The sequence below is a fragment of the Oncorhynchus mykiss genome, chromosome 8 (assembly GCF_013265735.2).
Source record: "Oncorhynchus mykiss isolate Arlee chromosome 8, USDA_OmykA_1.1, whole genome shotgun sequence".
Classification (NCBI taxonomy): Eukaryota; Metazoa; Chordata; class Actinopteri; order Salmoniformes; family Salmonidae; genus Oncorhynchus; species Oncorhynchus mykiss.
The window spans coordinates 41,051,858-41,065,622 of NC_048572.1; the positions used below are offsets into that span (position 1 = coordinate 41,051,858).

Here is a 13,765-nt window from a genome sequence, read left to right on the forward strand (position 1 = left end):
AATTCTAACAGCTTTTTTGTTAGTAGAGCATTTAACCGTCTTAAAATACAGTTCAAGTTATTTTTGTAGGGTACGAAAATGTGGTTCTGTTTGTAAATGTACATTTGTGTATATGAAATTTGGCCAAAAGAATAATGAAATTAATTACATAAAAATGTTTCAGCTTATTTCTATTGTATATAAAGAATCCAGACAGTATATCTCTCCACAATAGTGTAAAAGTGTCCGCCATGTTTTGTGTTTTGCTTAGGGCTCAGAGGGACGTCACGCACTCAAGAAGGCTCAACCAATCACCCTACCCTACATCGCGTGCTTTACACACCAGGAACAGGAAGTGATGGACTGTTATGAAGAGTGAGTTTTGGAATACAGTCACGGTTCGGAAGGTGCTTCTTCAAACATGTATATCTTCCAGGTGACTGCGTTATTGATAGCGTTGCTATATTATGGCAATGCTCAAACGTCTACTGTCGCTGTGAACCCCACCATCCTGGGTTCAGAGCTGAGCGCAGACGGATTGAAGCAGCTCGCTGCGATAGTGGCGCCGCAGTCGCCCGTGTTTCACCCTAGCCGCGGTTCCTATTTTTCTCTCAATCTGTTGTCGGCGTTTCCAGAAGATCTGGAGGTCAGCGATTACTGCGTCGAGCTGCTGGCTATCTTTGGGCAGCGGTATTCAACATATGTGAATTGTTTGGTGTCCGCCGCGCGTCCTGTCAAAGTGTGCCAAAATTGTTATGGTTCCTACGACAACCTTATGGACATTTACACAAACATATCATCAGACCAGGTAGGCTAAGTAAGTTAACATTTGTGTTTTCTCAGAGGACTTCTTTGAGTTTATCATTGTGTTTTTAATATTATGTGTTTCCATGTTTTTGCCCTGTGCTGCGGGTTAATTAATATATATAATCTATGGGTTAATAAGTGCGCCACTGTCACATGCGTCATGGGACCGTTGTTGGTAAGACCCTGGCTGCAGTACAAAGTGTATAGTGGTGGGGTGTGTATTGTGTAGTAGGGAAAATAGGAGATCACAAGATTAGCCATCCTAGTCACATGCCTGGTGACTAGGAGAACAAAAGCCATGACTGACTGTTGCCATAATGTGGGTTATAGCCTAATGGCAATGTTTTGTCATATCAATTTCTCAGTACTTTAAGCTGTATCCACTGAATCCTCAATATAAGATAATGTAATTAGTAAGGCTAAACATTAGGGATGGTAAACGCCCTCAGTGAGACTGCTTGTGTGTCTGTTTCCAGATGGGCCCAGGGAATGTGAGCTGCAGAGACAGCCTCCTGCGTTCTGATAGGCTGATGTTGGTGTTCCTGCTCTACAACAACATGGAGGACATCTGGACTGGTTCAGAATGTAACAGTAGGTGGACTGTTTTCTATTATAAACACATTAAGCATTTTTTGTTTGTTATTGCTGATATGTACTCATGTATACCAACCATTAGGAACACCTTCCTAATATTGAGTTGCATCTCCCCCGCCCCCTTTGCCCTCAGAACAGTGTTAATTTGTCAGGGCATGGACTCTACAAGGTGTCAAGCGTTTCACAGGTATGCTGGCCTATGTTGACTCCAATGCTTCCCACAGTTGTATTAACTTGACTGGATGTCCTTTGGGTGGTGGGCCATCCTTGATACACACGGGAAACTGTTGAGTGTGAGACCCTGCAGTGTTGCAGTTCTTGACACAAACTGGCACCTACTACCATACCCCGTTCAAACACACTTGTCTTGCCCATTCACCCTCTGAATGGCACACGTACACAATCCATGTCTGGATTGTCTCAAGGCTCAAAAATACTTTTTTAACCTGTCTCCTTCACTTAATCTACACTGATTTGAAGTGGATTTAACAAGTGACATTAATAATGAATCATAACTTTCACCTGGTCAGTCTGTCATGGACAGAGCAGGTGTTCTTAATGTTTTGTATGCTCATTGTATATTATTACCTTTTCTATGTCTCAATAAGTCCCTTGCTTCCTCTCCTTGCCTCCTTTCCTTTGTGATAGATTCTTTGAATATATTTGATGTGTGCCAGGAGGCAGAGTATATAAGTTCGATCTTTAACCCTGCCATGGTACATCATTTCTGAATGATATCTGACTTCCTGTTTCTAAGGTTGTGTAAGCCTGGGACTTCACAGCCTGACCAATGACACCCTTTACTTCATGGCCACTCTCAACCAGTCCCTCAGATGTTTTGAGAAGTTCCAACAGGTGGGTCACTGTTGTAAGTCAAAGAGAGAAAGATTGTTTAGCTAGTGCATACCAAAACCCATCTAATATCACTAGGGAGGGAGAGGGGAGTATAGAGATGACGTTTATAAATACCTAAGACGGTTTCCACCTTTTTGTGTGATTTTATTTTTTTCCAGGGGAACCACTCAGCGCTATGTAAGGAGTGCAAGGCCACATACAGAGGACTGAATGAGCTGTACAGCCGCATGGAGAAGAATCGCACACTCTGCATAGACATCGAGGACTCGGTATGTATTTCACAGCCACAGTTTGTCATTACATCTTGTGCTTTGTCATTCATGTTAGCCTCTGAAGCCCAGGCTTGTCACATACTGTTTTAAAGCCTGGTGAAGTTCTCCTCAGAAAGACTATTAAAAAGGGGTGGATTATGATGGCATCGAGATGGAAACTAGTGACACGTTTACACTTATCAAACCAATTAAATATTTCTTATTTCTACCTCAGAGCCAATAAAATGCAAATGCCTGTGCTCCCATTCAAATTCAAAATCTAATACTGAAGTACAACAGACTTTCAATAATCAAGTCAACGAGATGAGATTTGGAAGGATGGCCACGTGAGACTACATTAATGTATAATGTACACTAAAGATATGGAATGTACTCTCAATACTGTCAAAGTTTTTGTGCTATATATAGTGGAATTCTGTTTGTGCACTAGTGCCCAGGAGACTGCAAAATACATTGGAGAAGTTTAGCAGGCTTCCCCACTTCAGTGAGAGCACAACTAATAGATATGTGGAAGATGTAATACAGCACCCACTAGGGGGCTCTTAGGCTGTGTTTAGACATGCAGACAAATTGGTTGTTTGATTAATTAGGTCAGATCTTTTGCCAATAATTGCCTGTCAAAACGTAGTCATTGAGAAAGGAACAGCGAGATGTCACCAGGGTTGCGGCCCAATCATCACTCCTTTCTGTCAAAGTGTGCACTTGCTCAATTTCCTTCATGGATATGAAAGGAAATGACTGGTATGGAAAATCCCTCTAGCCCAAGCCAACACCAATCCAATGCTTTTAAACTTGTGTGGAGTAGTGAATGGGTGCATACTTCAGAACAAGGAGAGATTATTGGGATGCACCCTAGTTCTGGTGGTGCCAGTGAGTTTCAAAGGAGGAGGTGACATAGAGACTAGTAACTAGAAAGGGGCACTAGAGACAGAAGGCCAAAGCCAGAAATGGAGCAAGGGAGTCAGATGGACAAAAAATAGAGTGAGCGACTTAAGAATAGAGAAGTGGGCGAGAGAGACTTTGTGGTTCTTTAAGCTCTTGTGTTGATTGTGGGTGGGGGGGATTCTTGCCTTGTTTCAGATGAATATGACCCGCAGACTGTGGAGCAAGAATTTCAATTGTTCCTTCCCCCGGGCAGAGAATGTTCCTGTCATCGCCGTGTCCAGCTTCATGCTCTTTCTGCCCATCATCTTCTACTTGAGCAGTTTCCTTCACTCGGAACAAAAGAAACGCAAGCTCATACACCGTGAGTAACCAGCTTAAAACATCCATTGTTGCACAGAGAGATTTAACGGGTTGGTTGGGTGGGAGGCTGTAGGGGTGGGAGGCTGTAGGGTGGGGGGTTTATTGGGGTGTCACAGGCTTTTAAAGTGAAGTATGTATGGAAGCTGGGGTGTCTCCTGCATGTATTTTCCTGGTTTATAGAGATTTTATTGAAGGGGAGAAGGGAGTTCTTCAATGAGTGCCCCTAATAATGTGGGCTTGAGAAGGAGGGGTGAGGTAATTCAGGGTGTTGGGAGTGGTGGAGGGGAGCAGTTTAGGGGTTTCCTTGTTAATAGTGGGTTTTGGGCCTACTAACGATCTAAGTCGGAGAGTCAGAGTAATACCTTACGTTGTTTCTTTGACACATGTCATTATGGTGAATCAACAATCTTAGATGAAATGTTCCTGTTTTTAAATGTTGTTTAGAGGTGATGGATGGTGGCTAACAGTAACACTTCCTGATTCCTCTCCAGCCAAACGAGCCAAGTCCAACACCAGCCTCGTGAACATCCAGGACAGGTTAAGCTGAGGAGAGAGAAGGATAAGGAAGAAAGCATAATGATTAAGAAATGGAAGAGGATGAGGAGGAATGTTCCTTTGGTTTGTCCAAAACCTCTCCTGGATGCAAATGTAATTTCCTCTGTGACTGTGGTTTCAACCAGTTCTGTAATGACAGAGAAGTCAAAAAGAGCTCCCCCTGTGGGCGAGAAGGATGCCAATCATTAGTATTTATTTTCCTAAGATATTACAGCAAACGGAAACAACGGAATATTTGTAACAGAAGATTAGTTATAATTGCACTGTTCATCTCCCGCTTTGAACCGCCTACCCCCACCCCACCCATTGCTTCTACAACAAAATACACACAATAGAAATGTACCATGACTTGCTGCTGATTTATAAGCAATGGGGAGTTAGTCTTTTTTTTTTGTATTTAGTTATGTGTCAAGAGATGAGAAATGGATTTTGTCTCTACTGTAATGCCGCTGTGACACAGACTGGCAGACAGAAAGCACTTGATGTCTCTTAGATGTGACATATACCTACCGTGTAAAAGTGGATGACAGCTGAGATGGAGAGAATCTTTTAAAATATATATACAGTCGGGTCCAAAATTATTGGTCACATTTGGGAAAGATGAGCAAAAAAGACTATCAAATAAATAATACAAATGTTCTGTATTGCATGCAAAAAAATATATAAATGATATTCATTTACTAATACAATTGCTCAGAGAAAATAATTGGCACCCCTGTTTTTACTACTCCATCACCCTTCCCTTACATGTGAGCAAAGAGCTCTTTTTTCATGTCATCCAACAAATGTAAACGCCTGGAGCTTGCTAAATGGCATTTGCACTTGGATTGGAACTGGTGCTATGGTCAGATGACATGAAAATCGAGCTCTTTGGCCACTCATACCAGTGGTATGTTTTGCATCAGAAGAAAGATGCTTATGCAGAAAATAAACCCCTGTAAAATATAGTGGATCTTTGTTATGGGGCTTCCACTGGTCCTGGGGCCCTGGTTAAGGTCAATGGTATCATGAACTTTACCTAGTACCAGAACATTTTCGCCAGGAGGCTGAAACTTGGCCACAAATAGACCTGCTAGCAAGACAATAGCCCCAAGCACATATCAAAATCCACAAAGAAATGGTTAATTGGCCATTTAATTGGCCATAAAATTGCTCTCTGGACTTGAAAGCCATTTAAAACCTGTAGTTCGCATTGAAGAGGGCAAAGACGAAGGATATCAGGGATCTGGAAAGATTGTGTATGAAGGAATGGTCTGAACAAATCAATGTTTTTTGGTCACGTACACAGTTTAGCAAATGTTATAGCGGGTGCAGCAAAATGCTTATGTTACTAACTCCTAACCATGCACTAAAATGTCATGGGTGGGTCAATGACGGATAAGGTTTAAAAAAAGTGTTAATGCTTATTAAAGTTATTTCTACCTTCATTAGTGTGTGTGTGTATATATATATATATATATATATATATATATATATATATATATATATATATATATATATATATATATACACACACATATACATACACACACACTATCGGTCAAACGTTTTACGAAGAAGGACAGTGATGGAATGCTGCATCAGATTACCTGGCCTCCACAATCCCCTGACCTCAACCAAATTGAGATGGTTTCGGTGGAGTCGGACCACAGTGTGAAGGAAAAGCAGCCAACAAGTGCTCAGCATCTGTGGGAACTCCAAGACTTTGAAAAGCATTCCAGGTGAAGCTGGTTGAGAGAATGCCAAGCGTGTGCAAAGCTGTCATCAAGGCAAAGGGTAGCTATTTGAAGAATGAAATATAAAATACATTTTGATTTGTTTAAAAACTTATTTGGGATCGGTGTCCTTTCCACGGGACGGTTGAGCTTACGTAGGCTAATGCGACTAGAATTAGGTTGTAAGTAACAAGAAATTTCCCAGGGCATATTGGCAGAAAGCTTAAATTATTGTTAATCTAACTGCACTGTCCAATTTACATGAGCTATTACAGTGAAGGAATACCATGCTATTGTTTGAGAAGAGTGCACAATTTTGAACATAAGTTATTAATAAACAAAATAGGCACATTTGGGCAGTCTTCATACAATTTTTTTAACAGAAATGCAATGGTTCATATGATCAGTCTAAAACTTTACATATACTCAAATAGTATTTGGTAGCAATCCCTTTAAATTGTTTAACTTGGGTCAAACGTTCCGGGTAGCCTTCCACAAGCTTCCCAAAATAAATTGGGTGAATTTTGGCCCATTCCTCCTGACAGAGCTGGTGTAACTGATTCAGGTTTGTAAGGCCTCCTTGCTCGCACACACTTTTTCAGTTCTGCACACACATTTTCTATAGGATTTAGGTCAGGGCTTAATGATGGCCTCTCCAATACCTTGACTTTGTTGTCCTTAAGCCATTTTGCCACAACTTTGGAAGTATGCTTGGGGTCATTGTCCATGTGGAAGATCCACTTGCGTCCAAGCTTAAACTTCCTGACTGATGTCTTGAGATGTTTCTTCAATATATTCACATAATTCACATAACAACGTGCTTCACGGTTGGGATGGTGTTCTTTGGCTTGCAAGCTTCCCCCTTATTGTGTCATGCACAAAGTAGATGTCCTAACCGACTTGCCAAAACTATAGTTTAACAATACACTTGTGGAGTGGTTGAAAAACGAGTTTAAATGACTCCAACCTAATTGTATGTAAATTTCCGACTTCAACTGTACATACGTACGTGTTTGTACGTGCATGCTTTTGAAGGTCACTTATACGCTATATTTTTCATATACCAACTACCTCTCCATAGCTTGAAGAGAGAGGTGCCTTTTTAGGGGAAGGTGAGTGCAACAAAAAGTTATGGGTTTGCCAGGAGTAGTTTTAAAGTGCCCCCCAGTGGGCATAGGACAAAACACACAAATATTATGGTCTAGAAATCTGTTCCTCTCAATCTCTCTGACTGAATTAATGTGACCAACAGAGAGCAGCAGTATACCTTTTGATACTATTATACCATCATAGTGTGATTTATCAGCGCAGCTTCAACATGAGTGGGAGGTTAGGAAAGAGCAGATGGTCTTTCTTGCACTGTACAACAATGACCGATGTAGACCTACAGTATCCTCTGTCAAATCCAGCTCTGGGGCTCATTGGTATCCCCATCGCCCTCATCTTCTTAGACAACCTTACCCCATCTATGCTGTCTCTGTACAGAAACACTAACCCCCTCCCCTCTATGAAGATGTCTGTTCAGGCTGATGGCAGACTGCCTGGGCCCTTCCTGTCCTCCTGTCCAGTGCACAGCACCACCCACAGAGGTCAGATTTCCACCTCCCCAGCAGCACTGAAAGACCCCCTCCACACTCCCTGGGGCTCTCACTCCGTTAGGACTCGAGTGGCTCTCCTCTCTCTTGTCGTCGCTACTGAGCCAAAGGGACAGGGACATAAGTCAGCCAGCAAAGGTTTCTGATTATGATCTGGCATCTGTCGTGTCACCAACAGCTGACCTGTCATAAGACCTTTGTAGGGTTGAGGGAGCCAAGGGTAGGTTGAAGGAGGAGAGAGCGCCTTATTTTCAATGGTCCTTCAGAAAGAGGGCTGAGGGGTTTATTTTGCATCTAGCTGCCTAGTTGCATATGATTGCATCTGAATGACTGCTGCCATAAGAGAATGATTCTATAATATATCATAATACCATAAGCCAGCTATTGGATCTACAGACTTTGACCACTCTCAAAGGTGTATAATAAGCACCATTTACTCAGCTGCACATGCTCTCTGTGTGTGTGTGTGTGTGTGTGTGTGTGTGTGTGTGTGTGTGTGTGTGTGTGTGTGTGTGTGTGTGTGTGTGTGTGTGTGTGTGTGTGTGTGTGTGTGTGTGTGTGTGTGTGTGGTTAAAGGTCAGTCTAAGCTACCTCTCAACCTCAGAAAGATGAATATGATTATTTGTTTGTCGCAGGGGGTAAACAGGGGGTATGCCACACACACATGCATATGTGCAGCTCAGTTTCAGGGTCTTGGCAATCTTCTTATAGCCCAGGCCATCTTTATGTAAAGCAACAATTATTTTTTTCAGATCCTCAGAGAGTTCTTTGCCATGAGGTGCCATGTTGAACTTCCAGTGACCAGTCAGTATGAGGGAGTGTGAGAGTGATGACACCAAATACTTCTGACCCACTGGGAATGTGACGAAAGAAATAAAAGCTGAAATAAATCATTCTCTCTACTATTATTTTGACATTTCACATTCTAAAAATAAAGTGGTGATCCTAACTGACCTAAGACAGGGAATTTTTACTAGGAGTAAATTATAGGAATTGTGAAAAACTGAGTTTAAATGTATTTGGCTAAGGTGTATGCAAACTTCCGAATTCAACTGTACAAACACACACACATACATACACACAAACAAACACACCTCTTCCATCTCTCAGGTTCTATCAAGCACATGTTTCAGAAATGTCTCTTTCCTTGCAACAGCCAGGGAGAAGGAAGGTTACACCTTTCTGTGCTAAAGTGACTTAGTGCAGTTCACACTTCCCCCACTGGGACATTATTACACTGGTTATTAATGAGACTGAGAGCACACTGCCTTTTGTGCTGTCCTACATTTTTTGAACATTTATTTTGCAATACAATTTGGGTTAAGGTTAGGGTTAGGGTAAGCATAGGGACATCCCAAGGATCCAAGATAGCACGTACCATAACGTTTTGTTATCTTATGTTTTTATCAAGCCAAAACCACGAGATGAGTCACGAGATAAGTTTCAATATCTGTATGTCCTCTGTTTTACGCTGACAAACACTATACATGAGTTTAGAGCCAAATAAGTAGGTCATGTTCAGGTATTATAACAATGTGTAGGAGTTAGGACTGGCGCTGAGTGTCATATGATTCATCCTCATTGAAGCGTCAGACTAGAAAAATAACGTTTGAGAGAGACATTGAAAACCAAGACATTACCACCTCTCCCTTACTACCTGTCTGTTGTTTGGAGCCAAATAAGGGGAAATGTGTTGGATACCGCTGCGGTTAGTCTACGGAGCTGTGTCGGTGGAGGTAGAGCCATATGGCAGTGAGGATCCAGAGAACTGTCAAAATCTGCCAAGACCAGAGGCGTCAATGAGGAATGAGATGTCCTAGGAAGGGCGAGGGTTGCAATTATTTTGTCATCAGACAGCAAAAACACACACACTCACAGACACAACAACAAAAACACACATACGCACTTACAGACACAAGCTAATCACTTTGTTAGCAAACTACTCCCCCTTTCGTTCATACCAACTTTCTCCACGTCTCCCTTGTCGCTCTCTCCCTCTCTCTCTTCCTGTCATCTCTCCCAGATTACTGTTGTGTGTATGTTAGCGACCACTGTATGTTAGCGACCACTCCAATCCTGTCAGTTAGACTGGTTGAATATGAGCCTCAGACAAGCCTGGATATCTCCAGACAGAGTGTCAAAGCACGACACTCCAAACATATGTGGGACAACCAGGGAAATTACCAGTAGCCAAACAGACCCTGTTGGTGTAGAGAAGAGATGATTCAAACTATTAACGCCCGAAGCCAGGTTATCAATTCTACAATCACTTATTCATGTTGTGATGTGTAGTAATGATTCAATTTTCTGTTGTTGTTTTTGCCTTTAGGCCAATTTCAAAGATTAAATCATTACTTATTCCATCTTGCTTAGGTGGGGCATGAACAGATCTATTGGAGTATATTCAGTGGATACCTATTTAGATACAGATCAGAAGATGGATGAATGAATAGATGGATATATAGATACATGTTCAGATTGGTGCTTGTGCTGTTGCCGCGCAGCAGAGTGACTCCTGTCCAAACATGACTGTGTTGTTCAGGCATTCCACAGACAAAACGACTACTGTTCCTTCCCACTCTTTATTTAGCCCACTAGACCATAGCAGCTACAAATGTAGGATCTTAATTTAAGCCAGTCTCCAACAGCAACAGGAAATGTGAATTATTATGTGGATTATAATTCATAAATATTTTGTTGGGGGGGAAGTCTGTAATCTCAAAATGGAAATGACAATTTTAAACCTCAAATACACTACAAGTTAAGATTGACTGGGTTGCAGGAAAATACTCCTGCAACAGTGTGGTCAAATTAAGATCCTACACCTGTACACACACACACACACGTGCCTAGTAGTACCAGCTACAAATCGGGTCAAAAATATGGAATTACCCCCAATCCACACAAACACACTCAAGCATACATGCAGACAGCCACAACTCACAATCTGGAATCACTTTGTCAGTGTGTGCACGCATACATACACACACAGTGATTTAACTCACTTTGTCAAGTCTCATTCACCTCATTTCAAGAGGCATTTTCTAGTAACACTGTGGTTTTTTTTACATTTAATTTATCTTTTCTTGTCACACATGGTGTTTTAGGCTCCAACAGATCCAATTAAAATGCACTCAGCCGGAACATCTGTGTCAATCTGTGTTTAGAATAGAGATATGTTCAGTGATGTCATGCAACCCTGTACGACCAGGGTTAGGGAGTAATGGACTACAAAAAACGGTAACTGTAATCCGTTATGTTACCAACAAAAATATTGTAATCCGATTACAGATACTTTCGAAAAACTAGATGATTACTTCGAGGATTACTTTTAAATATGGTGACACACCAAATGTGTTTGATCGATTGCGGGAAAAGAGCAGGAATAGATTTTTGTAGGCTACAGTCCAAGGTATGTCTTCCAATGGTGCGACTGCTGTCAGCATCCAAAGATTATCCAACTTAAATAAACGCTTGGAGGAAAGGAAGACATCAGTGGTGTAGTCTATGGTGATACGGATATTGCTTATTACTGATATCGATTTAGCACATTGATGTGAATCACACTGCTACTCTCTCATTTAGCTATTTGCGCCTTACGGATTGTAGTTGTTGTGGATGGCTATCTAAATGTGTATTTGAACCCAATAATGGTTGAATTCAACGAGTTTTAGTTGCTTATCAATCATTGTTTTTGAAACCAGTGGACAGCCAGTAAAAAAGTGTGCTCTTGCAACAGCTGCATAGTGCAAATCCCAGCCTATGGAATAAAAATTGCGCTTTAATCAAATGCTTGTCTAACTTTGGCTGTAAAGCATATTTTGAAAATCTGAGATGACAGGGTGATTAACAAAAGGCTAATCTGTGTCTCAATATATTTCATTTGTGATTTCATGAATAGGAATATTTTCTAGGAATATTTATGTCCGTTGCGTTATGCTAATTAGTGTCAGTCGATGATTACGCTCCCTCATGCGGGATGGGAAGTCACTAGAGGAGGACACCAAAGTCAAAGTATTGGAGTGGCCATCACAAATCCTTGACCTCAGTCCTATAGAAAATTTGTGGGCAGAACTGAAAAAGCATGTGCGAGCAAGGAGGTGTACAAACCTGACTCAGTTACACCAGCTCTGTCAGGAGGAATTGGCCAAAATTCACCCAACCAATTGTGAGAAGCTTGTGGAAGGCTGCCTGAAACGTTTGACTCAAGTTAAACAATTAAGGCAATGCTAACAAAAAATGACCCACTGGGAATGTGATGAAATAAATAAAAGCTGAAATAAATCATTCTCTCTACTATTATTCTGACATTTCACATTCTTAAAATAAAGTGGTGATCATAACTGACCTAAAACAGGTAACTTTTAATTGGGTTAAATGTCAGGAATTGTGAAAAACTGAGTTTAAATGTACTTGGCTAAGGTGTATGTAAATTTCCGACTTGAACTGTGTATATATCCATTGATTCTTGAGGAATATAACTAATAAATGCTTCATGTGCTCAGTTCAACCATCACACTCCATGGAGAACCCAACATATAAGCTGTTTCTTTCTAATGTTTGTAAATGTAAACATAACATGGTTAAAATAATAATTTTGATATCATGGATGGTCAGTCCTTGCATCACTAGCTTTGTCTATTAATCTGAGAGTGGTTCAATTTCTCTAGGCCCATCCCTTAGCTTTTTACCAAAACAGAGGCGGGGTGCCCGTTTTGTTATTGTTTCATCTGTGGATTTGCCCTTTAAACAGCTGCATATTTTCAAGATATCAAAGTGTCACTAACAAAAAGCTAGCATATGGCATTCATATTTCACATGCAAATAGCACTTTTCAGTAGTACTCAAAGTATGCCATTCCATGAGCACAGCATTTATTTTTTTCAACTTGAATCAATGAGCCCAATTTGTCCTCCATGACAACAAAATCTTAAACTACGAAGAAGGGCTGGCTAATAAATCCTTCTTCTTGGGGTCGTGCTCAGGTAAAACAATTTGACTAATCTATACCTCCATATTTCCAAGTCCTATTCTTGAATATCAAGGGGTTAGAAGAAACCTACATAACTAACCCATGAAGTAAAATGTAACTTATATGGTCAGCTATGTAAACTTTAACATTGATTTATCCCTCAATAAATTATGTTCAATTGGTAACATACATTTTTGTCTTCTTCTAATGCCTCTTAAGGGGAAAGTAATCCAAAGGTAACTGAATGTAATCAGATTACGTTACTGTGTGTGGGTAATCCAAAAGTAAAAATTTTGGACAGGTAACTAGAAAATGTAACAGATCACATTAAGAAAGTAATTTACCCAACCCTGTAGAACTAATGTCTGTATTGAACATTGTTGACTCTGGTGATGATATGTTGTTCCATCCAAAACAGGTTATTAGGAAGATAATCATGAATATTTACACTTCATCCAGGTAAAACATGTAGGACAGGACTCACAAGCGTATACTGTAGCACTGAATTTGCTGTGTTTCCTCAGATCCCCACAAAGGGGCAATGTTGAGGTTTTCAGCAAGGTAAATTAGTTAGGATTTTGTGTGCTGTGTGTACATGTTTAAGAAAAGTTATCACTGCTAGTGTGTGCTTGTTTGACCATTTAAGTCTCTCTGTGTGTGTGCGCGCATGGTGTGTGTGTATGCAAGTGTCTGTCTGTGTGTGAATGCGTGCGTGCGTGCGTGCATAGGTTTGTGTTGTGTGCAAGTGTGTGCGTGTGTGTGACCGATATAGGGGTTCTGGGGTATGGATTATCTTGCACCAGGCCTTATTCAGGAAGGCTAGCCTTTCTGAATAAGTGTGAGGCGGAGAGGAGAAAGGCTGCATTGTTATGGTCCAGATGACTGTCAGAGGTGACTTAGAAAATAGATTAATTCGCAGGGGGCTTAGGAGAAACACAGTTGGAAAAACCAACCCGCAGACCATGACTACGATCAAGCTCTTTTAATGGCAGTCAAAGGGTTAAAGGGTTTTATTACATCAAAATGTCATAAGCATTCACACACTGATATTGAAGCGTCATAGGCATTACAGTGATATTAAAGTATAAAATGCATTCACACTGATATCAAAGTGTCATAAGAATTAATTTCACACTAACATTAAATGTTGAAAGAGCTTATCAAATGTAGGATTAC

The 13,765-nt window shown here is 40.9% G+C and overlaps 1 protein-coding gene across 2 annotated transcripts; it reads left to right on the top strand.

Annotated features, from left to right (window-relative positions):
* Window positions 1-305: 305 nt before the first annotated feature.
* On the top strand, window positions 306-5,005 carry LOC110529917 (osteoclastogenesis associated transmembrane protein 1). 2 transcript variants are annotated; one of them, XM_021612578.2, is made up of 6 exons: window positions 306-787; window positions 1,263-1,377; window positions 2,138-2,235; window positions 2,394-2,504; window positions 3,588-3,753; window positions 4,244-5,005. In XM_021612578.2, exons 1-6 carry the CDS (start codon window positions 401-403, stop codon window positions 4,297-4,299), a joined length of 933 nt encoding a protein of 310 aa, XP_021468253.1. In that variant the 5' UTR covers window positions 306-400; the 3' UTR covers window positions 4,300-5,005. The 2 variants fall into 2 exon arrangements, with proteins under 2 accessions (XP_021468253.1, XP_021468254.1); XM_021612579.2 differs by having other exon boundaries at window positions 659-796.
* Window positions 5,006-13,765: the final 8,760 nt, after the last annotated feature.

What these genes read in the sequence shown, in the direction of transcription:
- LOC110529917 (XM_021612578.2), top strand. Translation starts at nt 401, where the DNA reads ATGTATATCTTCCAGGTGACTGCGTTATTGATAGCGTTGCTATATTAT. An exon ending in CAAACATATCATCAGACCAG is followed by an intron (nt 788 to 1,262) that starts GTAGGCTAAGTA and finishes GTCTGTTTCCAG; the next exon opens with ATGGGCCCAGGGAATGTGAG. An exon ending in GAAACGCAAGCTCATACACC is followed by an intron (nt 3,754 to 4,243) that starts GTGAGTAACCAG and finishes ATTCCTCTCCAG; the next exon opens with CCAAACGAGCCAAGTCCAAC.